Source organism: Crocuta crocuta, unplaced genomic scaffold (genome assembly GCF_008692635.1).
Source record: "Crocuta crocuta isolate KB4526 unplaced genomic scaffold, BGI_CrCroc_1.0 scaffold334, whole genome shotgun sequence".
Lineage (NCBI taxonomy): Eukaryota > Metazoa > Chordata > Mammalia > Carnivora > Hyaenidae > Crocuta > Crocuta crocuta.
In genome coordinates, this window is record NW_027533260.1 from 6343703 (window position 1) to 6354685 (window position 10983).

General features: G+C 51.6%; 1 protein-coding gene across 1 annotated transcript in view; it reads right to left on the bottom strand.

Annotated features, from left to right (window-relative positions):
* The window catches only part of LOC144217666 (uncharacterized), a 23458-nt gene extending 13268 nt beyond the window's left edge, over positions 1-10190 (bottom strand). The window contains exons 1-4 of the mRNA XM_077747320.1: positions 10030-10190; positions 5298-5423; positions 2174-2275; positions 1903-2043 (exon numbers count right to left, since the gene is read on the bottom strand). Of these exons, the coding sequence (XP_077603446.1) occupies positions 1903-2043; positions 2174-2275; positions 5298-5352 (298 nt within the window). The 5' untranslated portion in view covers positions 5353-5423; positions 10030-10190. The remainder of the gene's footprint in view (positions 1-1902; positions 2044-2173; positions 2276-5297; positions 5424-10029) is intronic.
* Positions 10191-10983: the final 793 nt, after the last annotated feature.

Below are 10983 nucleotides of genomic sequence, written 5' to 3' on the forward strand. Positions count from 1 at the left end.
TTGTGCACTGCTGGTAGGAGCATAAGCTGGTGCAGCTGCTGTGGAAAACAGTATGGAGGTTGCTCAAAAAATTAAAACTTGAACTATCATGCGATCCAGCAATTCGACTACTGGGTATTTACCCAAAGAAAGCGAAAACGTTAATTTGAAAAGATAGACGTGCCCCTATGTTTATTGCAGCATTATTTACAAAGGTCAAGATACGGAGACAACCCAAGTGTCCATCCATAGGTGAATGGATAAAGAAGATGTGGCCTCTCTCTCTCTCCATCTGCCCCTCTCCCCAGTTTGTGCTCTCTCTCTCCCTCTCTAAAATAAATAAATAAATAAACAAATAATAATTTTTTAAAAAGTGGGGAGGTGGGTAGAGGGTGGGAAAAATGGGTGAAAAGGAGTGGGAGATAATAAAAAAAAGAAATGGGGGCACCTGGGTGGCTCAGTTGGTTAAACGTCCGACTTTGGCTCAGGTCATGATCTCACAGTTGGTGAGTTCAAGCCCCGTATCGGGCTCTGTGCTGACAGCTCAGAGCCTGGAGCCTGCTTCAGATTCTGTGTCTCACTCTCTCTCTGCCCCTCCCCTATTCACACTCTGTCTCTCTCTCTCAAAAATAAATAAACATTAAAAAAAAAACAAAGAAATGTGATAGGTTCCCTTTGAGATGTCCTATGAGTATAAAATAACCCTAGGTTTCAGAGGCTTAGTTTAAAAAAATAAAATACCTCATCAATAATTTTATATTGATCATATAAAATCAATATAATTAAAAAACTTTTTTTAATGTTTATTTATTTTTGAGAGACAGAGAGAGCACAAGCCGGGAAGGGGAAGAGAGAGAGGGAGACACAGAATCTCTGCGCTGTCAACTCAGAGCCTGATGCAGGGCTCAAACTCATGAACCTTGAAATCATGACCTGAGCCAAAGTCAGACGCTTAACTGACTGAGCCACCCAGGCACCCCATGATTTTAAAATTCAAAAATCATTACATGTCAGAATAATATTTTAGATATGTTACCTTAAATAAAATACATCATTAAAATTAATTTCGGCTGGGTTTTTTTTTTGCACTTTTTAACATGGTTACTCGGAGAGTTTTCATTACAGCTATGGCTCCTGTTACAGTTTTCTCCTAGGCAGCGAGCGCTGCAATCGATTCACCACCAGACGGTCACTCAGAGTATTCCGAGAGAGTCCCTTTGATGTTTCCCTACACATAGGAATTTTTGTTACACACAGTTATAATCATAGCTGGCATTTATAGACTGAATGGCATGCCCACGTCTCACCAGCTATTTTATTTGAGGAGAAACACGATTTTTAGGAGGAGTGGAAACCCCAGTTGTTTGAAAGTCTGGCCAGTAACCTTGACGTGGAGCTGTCTCGGGTCTCCCCGTTGCCACACCTGCAAACGCAAATGCCTTCTTTGGAAAAATAACCAAGCAGCGAAAGTGATCTTTATCACTGCTCAGAGCCAGGTCTGGAGTAAGGCCAGCGAGAAGGCGCTCACTCTCAAGGTCACCCAAGTGCAGAATCAGCACCTGAAAGTAAATGCTTCCTTAAAATTTGCACCCTGGGGGCTCGCTGGCCCACCCTAGCCCAGGCCCATCACTCCCTGTACATTTCTTGCTCTGCTTGGCTAGCCCTCAAGGGAGCTCCTTTCCCAAGGAGAAATAAAATTCTGGGTCTCCTCTCCAGCCCCCCAATAACTCAGTGAGTACAACTACAATTTTTGCAGTGCCTGCTCCATGCCAGCCGTGGGCTCCAAGGCACCCCCTGCAAAGCTTCTTTCACGCCCATTTTCCAGATGAGAACTGAGGTCAGCCAGGCAGAGCGGGGAAAATCAAGGCCAAGCCCCCACAACACCCTTCCTGAGGGCGCGACCCCCAAGCGCTGCCAACAAACCTTGTCGGGTGGCCCTGCCATGGCTGTTTACACAACAGGCCGTGCAGAGACTCGAGTGGGGGCCGTAGGTCACGGTGTAGATGCCTTCTTGGAATTCCCCAGGGGCTACACACGAGCCATTCTTGATGAGAATCCCATTTTCTGGGGATAGAGGTTGAGGAGGGGGAGATTAGAGACTCCTACCCCCTCCCGGACCTCTGTCCACTCCGTAGCAATCCCCAGAGGTCAGTCTGGGACCTCAGTTGGCACTGAAGCCAGACCNTCCCCCCACCCAGCTCCATCTGGCCAAACACGCAGGCGTCCTTGGTGGGAGGACAGGCCATCTCGGTGCAGTTTCCCAGCAAAGAGCAGACTGGACACATCTTGGAGGTCCCTGTGGGGACAGAGGACTGATCAGACCCTGTGACTGGAGGAGAAAACACAGGCATGCGCGCGCGCGCGCGCGCGCGCACACACACACACACACACACACACACACACACAGGATTCAAGAGTAGGATTAAGGGGGACACCTGGGTGGCTCAGTCGGTTAAGCATCCGACTCTGAATTTCGGCTCAGGTCATGATCTTGCATTTCGTGAGTTCGAGTTCTATGCCGGGCTCTGTGCTGACAGTGCAAAGCCTGCTTGCAATTCTCTCTCTCCCTCTCTCTCTGCTCCTTGTGCACTCTCTTGCTCTCTCTTAAAATTAAATAAACTTAAAAAAAAAAAAAGAATTGGATTAAGGGCTAGGGGTGGGACAACTGTTGGGAGATCAAGGAACATTTTCCCGGAGGTGTGCGTTCAGGGAGACAAAAGGAAATGGTTCGGGGTTAAGAATCAGCATCTCCAAGGGGCGCCTGGGTGGCTTAGTCGGTTAAGCGTCCGACTTTCGCTTAGGTCATGATCTCGGTTCGTGGTTTCGAGCCCCGCGTCGGGCTCTGTGCTNAACACCTCCCTCGGGTGCCCACATTTGAACTTATAAAAGTAGAATGGTCCCATAGGGCACCTGGGTGGCTCAGTCGGTTAAGCATCTGCCTCTTGGTTTCCGTTTGGGTCGTGATCTCATGGTTCATGGGTTCGAGCCCTGCATCAGGCTCCACACTGACAGTGTGGGATTGGGATTCTCTCTCTCCCTCTCTCTCTCTGCCCTTTCCCACTCATGCGCTCTCTCTGTCTCTCTCAAAATAAATAAGTAAACTTTAAAAAAAAATTTTTTTTATTTCTAGGAGAGAGAGAGAGACAGCATGAGCAGGGGAGGGTCAGAGAGAGAGGGAGTCACAGACTGAAACAGGCTCCAGGCTCTGAGCTGGCAGTCAGCACAGAGCCCGACGTGGGGCCCGAACCCACGAACCGCGAGATCATGACCTAAGCGAAAGTTGGACGCTTAACCGACTAAGCCACCCAGGCGCCCCTTAAAAATGTTTTTAAAAAGTGGAATGTGCCACCTTCTTCTTCTTTCTATGTTTATTTATTCTTTTGTTTTTAATGTTTTATTTATTTCTAGGAGAGAGAGAGAGACAGCATGAGCAGGGGAGGGTCAGAGAGAGAGGGAGTCACAGACTGAAACAGGCTCCAGGCTCTGAGCTGGCAGTCAGCACAGAGCCCGATGCGGGGCTCAAACCCACGAACTGCGAGATCATGACCTAAGCGAAAGTCTATGTTTATTTATTCTTGAGCAAGAGAGAGACAGAGACAGAGAGCAAGCAGGGGAGGGGCAGAGAAAGAGGGAGACAGAATCCGAAGCAGGCTCCAGGCTCTGAGCTGTCAGCACAGAGCCCGTCGTGGGGCTCGAATTTACGAACCAAGATATCATGAGCTGAGCTGAAGTCAGACACGCAACCGACTGAGCCACCCAGGCCCCCCACGGCAGCCTTCTTCTCCACCTGCAGAGAGGCACCTGGGGCTCTTCCAAGAATCCAGAGGCTCGAAGAAGCACGGTCTGAGGCTGCAAACCGTGTCTCATGCCCGCCTCTTACAGATGCATACGAGAGGAGACTGAACGCGGATAGGCTTGGAGTCTCACTTGGGATCACACAGTGAGATCTTGGCTAAGTGCCAGGCCACTTAGTCCCCAACCTGGACCCAGGGGCCAGGATCAGACCCAAAGGGGAAACAGGCAGACAAGGTGTAGGAACAATAATAACTGTTCCTGGGGCGCCTGGGTGTCTCCGGGGGGTGAGCATCAGACTCTTGGTTTCAGCTCAGGTCACGATCTCACAGCTGTGGGTTCGAGTTCCATGTCGGGCTCTACACTGACAGCCTGGACCCTGCTTGGCATTCTCTGTCTCCCTCTCTCTCTTTCTCTGCCCCTCCCCTGCTCACTCCCTCTGTCTTTCTCTCAAAACAAATAAACTTTAAAATAATAATAATAACTGCTCTTGGCGATCTTCTGCTCTTCCGACAGGGGCTACTTCTGACCTGGTCCTGTTCTAAACTCTTAAGAAGCTCTTCAAACATATTAATTCCATGAATGCCTCCAGCAGCTTTTGTTTTCCCCAAGAGCTTTTAAAAAAAAAAATTTTTTTTTAGTTGATAGAGATAGAGATAGAGATAGAGATAGACAACAAGGGAGGGGCAGAGAGAGACAGAGAGAGAATCCCAAGCAGGATCTGTGCTTTCAGCATAGAGCCTGACATGGGGTTTGAACCCATGAACCATGAGATCATGACCTGAGCTGAAATCCAGAGTCAGACACTTAAGCCATCACTTAAGTCATCACTTAAGTCAGACACTGAGCCATCCAGGTGCCCCCCAACAGCTTTTTGAGGCAGGGTCATCATCACCCTCATTTCACAGATGGGGAAACGGAAGCACGGAGAGGTTAAGTGGCTTGTTTAGGGTTCCAAAGCTAAGGGGCGCCAGGGTGGCTTAGCCAAGTAAGCCTCCGACTCTGGGTTTTGGCTCAAGTCATGATCTCACAATTCATGAGCTTGAGCTTCACGTCAGGCTCTGTGCTGACAGTGCGGAGCCTGCTTGGGATTCTCTCTGTCGCTCTCTCTCTCTCTGCCTCTACCCCTGCTCTCAAAATAAATAAACTAAAGAAAAGAAAAAAGAAAAAAAAGAAACAAACATAGAGAATTAAGCTCACAAAGCTAAGAGAAAGAAAGAAAGAAGGAAAGAAAGAAAGGAGGAAGGAAGGAAGGAAGGAAGGAAGGGAAGAAAAAGACACAGACACAGAGAATTAAGGTCACAAAGCTGAGAAGCGGCGGAGCCAAGACTTGATCCCCGGCCGGGCTGACGCCAGAGCTATGTTCTCAAACACAGTTCAGCTGCCTCTGCTAGACACAAAGCGGAGGGAGAAGGAGCCGGACCCCAGATTCTGAAGCCAGATGCCCACCCCGCATGTGCACATGGACCGACTCTCTCGCCCTTGCTCTCGTCCCCGCTCTCAGGGACCACACGCAAGGTGCCTACCTGCTGGGGAGGCCAGCGCCCCCCAGAGCGCCAGGCTGGCGAGGAGCTGGAGCATGACCCAGGCCGGAGGGGAGGAAGCAGGACACAGGTGACCTGGCCTTTTATTCAAGGGCTAGACTAGCAGACCTCGAAGAGAGAGAGAGCAAACAGGTGAGGGAGATAGTGGCCCCACCCTCCATCCTCGCCACTGGGACACCCGGCGGGGAGGGGGGTGCAGGGGCTCAGGGAGGAGCACGGAGACGGGAAACTGAGTCCTGAGAGAAACAGACAGAAGGGCATGCTGGCACTACTACTGCTATTATTAAGGGGTTCCTGGTCGTTCCATAGAGATGTTAACTCCCTGGGTCCCTACAACAGTCCTATAGGCCATTCCCCCTAAATCCAGAAGGGAGACAGTATTCTAGTATTCCGTCCGTCAGTCTGGGCCAGGCTCTGTGACAGTAACCACGCTGCCCGACTGCTAGAGCTGCGACCTGGTGGTCTCCACAGACCTGGTGTTTAACTTTTAGTGGCTAGAACACGGGAATGTCTCGGAGGACCCAGGCGTGCCACGCGGGGCAGGGGGAGGGGCAGGCGCTGAGGGTCTCCGGATGGCAGATTTCTACCAACCAAATCTGGAAGTATCTCAGGTTTTTTTTTAACATTTATTTATTTTTGAGAGACAGAGACAGAGCGTGAGCAGAGGAGGAGTAGAGAGAGAGGGAGACACAGAATCTGAAGCAGGCTCCAGGCTCTGAGCTGTCAGCACAGAGCCCGACGCGGGGTTCGAACCCACGGACGGTGAGATCATGACCTGAGCCGAAGTTGGATGCTTAACTGACTGAGTCACCCAGGCGCCCTGAAAGAATTTCAATATTTTAACCGCTGGTACAGTTTAAACGAGCCCCGAATTTCCCACCTTTTATAGAGAAAGAAACTAAGCTTCCGAGCCATTAAGACCCTTCTCCAAAAGCCACCAAGTGAGGACATTGGCATAACCAGGATTTGAACACGGGCCTCTCTGACTTGACTGTTGGACCTCACCTAGAAAATGGCCTGCCTCAGCCAGGTGAGGCCTGCATTTCTCTTCTGCCCCTGCCTCTGACTGGGCGATCTTGATTTGCACATCTGTTTAACGGGAATAAGGTCGATCTGAAGGACCCCACAAGGAACCTCCAGCCCCAGGGCTTGGTCTCCGTCAGAGTCACCTCTTCATTGCTTTGCCTCCCCACCCGCCTCTCCTTTGAGGTATAGCTCTGGGGATATCCCGTCCCTGGTTTCGGTCCTCAGTGTGTCCATCCACTAAATTGGCACACTCCAGGCTCCCCTGCTAACACCGGATACAAGGTGGCCGTGTCGCCGTTGGGAGGACTCTGCTCCGGCCTCACTAAGGAAACCACACTCACTTCCAGAAGAGGATGAGCACGTCGGATCCCAACGGCCTGGGGTCAAGCTCCAGTTCTGCCACTTCAAGCTCAGCGGCCTCGGGCAAGCCATGCCGCCTACCAGAGCCTCAATTCCTCATTCGTCAGACAAGGAGAGGAGAGGGGCGCCTGCGGGCTCAGTCGTTAGGGCATCCGACTCTTGATCTCGGCTCAGATCACGATCTCATTGTTTGTGGGATCGAGCCCCGCGTAAGGCTCTGTGGTGACAGCTCGGAGTCTGGTTGGGATTCTCTCTTTCCCTCTCTCTCTGCTCCTCCCCTGCTCGCACTCTCTCTCTCTCTCTTTTTCAGAATAAATAAATAAACTTTTTTTAAAAAAGGAGAAGAGGAAGAGGACCTATGTCAAAGCCTGCCGTGAGGGACTAAATGAACCACTGTATGCAGAACCTGGAGGACAGCTCTGTGTGTTGTCAGTGAGCAGAACGTCCTGCAAGGCTGGGGCTGGCCTCTCCCCTTGGCTCAGAGGAGCCACCCCAAACAAGAGAAAGGGCCAGTCCTTTCAGCGGCAGGGCTGTTGGACTTCCCAGACTCCAGGTGGGGCCCTCAGTCAGCCGGTGCGATCAAGAACTTGAGGGGTGCCTGGGTGGCACAGTCGGTTCACGGTTAGTGCATTCGAGCCCCACATAGGCTCTGTGCTGACAGCTCGGAGCCTGGAGCCTGCTTCAGACTCTGTGTCTCCCCCCCCTTTCTGCCCCTCCCCTGCTCACGCTGTCTCTAGCTCTCTCTCAAAAATAAATAAAACATTAAAAAAATTAAAAAATAAAAAGNCTCTGCCCCTCCCCTGCTCACACTGCGTCGCTCTCTCAAAAATAAATAAACATTAAAAAATTTAAAAAAAAAAAAAAAGGAAGAAGCTTGGGCCTAAGGGAGGAGGGAGCCTGAGGGCTGCATTCCCTGACGGGGTGCGGTGGCAGGGAGAAGCTTCTGGAAGCGGTCCACCGCCTTCTCGGGTGGACCCAGAGCCCTTTGGTCCAGGAGAAGCGGGAAGAAGAGAGAACAGGCGCCCCAGTCTGGAGGCTGGAGGCTGGGGTCTGGAGGCTGGAGGAGGGAGCGGCTCTCGGTGCTTCGTGACTAGAAGCCTATCTCCTAACTCCTCAAACATTAGCTGATAACTCAGGCTTGGCAAACAGGCTGCCAGTGGCACAAACATGGCATAAAATGTGTGAAGGGCAGGCAGGCAGGCAAAGGACATGTTCTTGCCCTTAATTAGAAACCTGGAGGCGAGAGGCGCCTCGGGGGGGCTCAGTGGCTTAAGGGTCTGACTCTTGATCTCGGCTCAGGTCGTGATCTCACGGTTCGTGGGATGGAGCCCCGCGTCGGGCTCTGCGCTGCCAGTGCAGAGGAGTTATGTACACACAAGCCTGGGGGCCCGCAGCCCCACCCCCAATGCACAAACCACAGTGTAAACTAAAGCACCGTCCCACCCCTAAAATTCTCCACCTGAAAATAATGTAACCCGAGTCACAGTTTCCTCTTTTCTTGTTTTCTTCCATTCGATACGTGGGCCTTTGCCCAGGTCTGTGTTTTCCCACAGCCTGGTATTACACACTCTGTTGCAGCAAAGAACTTTGTGCCACGATCGTTTCACACATGGGCCAAGTTCCCCCCAAGCGGTAAGTGGTTTGACGGTGTCAGAAGGGTTTTCTCCATTTGTCATTTTGAGAACAATTGCAAAATCAGCCTTCTTGGGATTGTACCAATGTACGCTTACACCAGCTGCGTAAGGGAGTGTCTGCTTCCGTACAGATTCACCACCTGTGTGTATCATCAGTCTGTTTTATTTTTGCCGGTGTGTAGGGGAGAGGGCTGTGGTTGGATGCAAATGGCCATGAACTCTGTGCAGCTCCTGGACCCCAAGAGACGGAGTCTACTCGGGGCGCCTGGGTGGCTCAGTCGGTGAAGCGACCGACTTCAGCTCAGGTCATGATCTCACGGTTCACAGGTTCGAGCCCCGCGTCGGGCTCTGTGCTGACAGCTAGCTCAGAGCCTAGAGTCTGCTTCGGATTCTGTGTCTCCCTCTCTCTCTGACCCTCCCCTGCTCACACTGTCTCTCTCTCTCTCTCAGAAATAAATAAAACATTAAAAAAAAAGAAAAAGAGAGATGGAGTCTACGGAATGCTAAGTAACTGGAATTAAAATAAAAAATTGAAAACGAGGGGCGCCTGGGTGGCTTAGTCGGTTAAGCGTCCGACTTTCGCTTAGGTCATGATCTCGCAGTTCGTGGGTTCGAGCCCCGCGTCGGGCTCTGTGCTGACTGCCAGCTCAGAGCCTGGAGCCTGCTTCAGTCTGTGACTCCCTCTCTCTCTGACCCTCCCCTGCTCACGCTGTCTCTCTCTCTCTCTCTCCTAGAAATAAATAAAACATTAAAAAAAAATTTTTAAAAAAAAATTGAAAACGAAAAAAAGGGAGGGAGAAAGAGATGAAGTCTTTCTCCCTCTCGTCCACTCTGAGCCAATCTCGGAACTTGCTGTGACCAGAGAAGGCGGCAGAAGCCATGCTGAGTGAGTTGGGTCTTGGCCTGGGAGAATGTGCAGCTTCACTGTCACCTTCTTGCTGCCGCGACCCCTCCTTTGCCCCCGTGTGAAAGAGCTCCCCTCTTGCAAGGGCGGAGACCGCTCCGAGCCGGCCCAGCAAGGACCCCCGAGTGAGGCCATCCAAGACCAGTCAGGCCCAGGCGAGCCAGCCTGGACCAGCAGGGCCCGGCCAACCCGCAGGGCCTTGAGGTATAATACGTGCTGTTTTAAGCTGTCACATTAGGGGTGTTAGAACACAGCAAACGCTAACAGATGCGAATAGCACTGAAGGGTCGCTGTTATGCTTCCTCTCCGGTCCTCTGCTCGTGTTTCTGTTGCTTCGTAGGAGCCGTGTTAATGTCCTGAGGCCGCCGCCACAACGTGCCGCAGCCAGCGTGGCTCAGAAGCACAGAAGTGCGGGGCGCCTGGGTGGCTCCGTCGGTTGAGCCTCCTGACTCTTGGTTTCCACCTCGGGTCATGGTCTGGTGATTCGTGGGTTCGAGCCCGCATCGGGCTCTGTGCTTGACAGTGCGGAGCCTGCTTGGATTCTCTCTCCCTCCCTCTCTCAACCCCTCTTCCGCTCGCTCCCTATCACTCTTCCCCTCCTCCCCAAAAAAAGATTAAAAAAAAAAAGTGCCAGGACTAGCTGCTATAGTCCTAGAGGGCGTTACTCTTAATTCAGTTTAAAAAAAAAACAAACAAAAAACCCCGACAACAGAAATGCGCTGTCTCACAATCTGGAGGCTGGAAACTGAAATTGGAAACCCCAAACCAAGGTGTCGACAGGACTGCTTACTCTGAAATCCTCTTGGGTGAGTCCTTCCTGCTCTTGCCAGCTTCTGCCGGTTTGCTGGCAATCTTTGGCCCTCCTTGGCTGCAGCTCCCTGACTCCAGTCTCGGCTCCCTTTCTCCCACGGCCTTCTCCCTGTGTCTCCCTCTTCATGTGACCATCTTCTCCCAAAGACACCAGAGGCTTTGGATTACGGGCGGGCCTACTCCCCTGTGACACCGGCTTAACAAATTACATCAGCAACAGCCCCATGTCCAAATAAGGTCACATTCTGAGTACTGGAAGTTAGGATTTCAAAAGCTCTCTTTCTTTATTTTTTTTTTTGGGGGGGGGGTGGGGGGGAGACCGGGGCGGCGAAGGAAGACACATTCAACCCTCACTCAGGGCTCTTTATCTATTAGCAATATTAGCCTTTGAAGTGCAATGATTTTATCTGCTATTGCAGCCTCCTGGTGTTACTTGAGCTGCAAGGTGCTGGAGATGGGGAAATTTGCATCGTTGCACTAACTCAGGGAAGCGAATCGTTTCTCCTCTCCCTGGGTCAGCCCTACCCACCCCCCCTCCCCAAGCCAGGGGAAGGCAAGGCCAAGAGCACCGCTGGAGGAGGGTGTGGAGGCCGGGATGGAAAGAGCCTGGGGGCTTCCTGGTTCGTGTCTCTCCCCAGAGCGGGGACACTCAGGGTGACGGTTTTGCAATGGGACCAGAGCCAGGCGGCTGGGCCCAAATCCTGACTGTGTGCCCGCAGGCCGTCACAGGCAAGTGACTTAGCCTCTTGTATTAGTTTCCTGTTGTCGCTGTAACAAAGTAGTATCAATTTAGCAGCTTAAAACAGCAGAAATGTATTCTCTTACTTCCCTGGAGATGGGAAATCTAAAACCCAAAATCAACGTGCCAACAGGGCGACGCTCCCTCCAGAGATTCTTGGGGGCAGGGTCTCCTTGCCTCTTCCAGTAGCTAGAG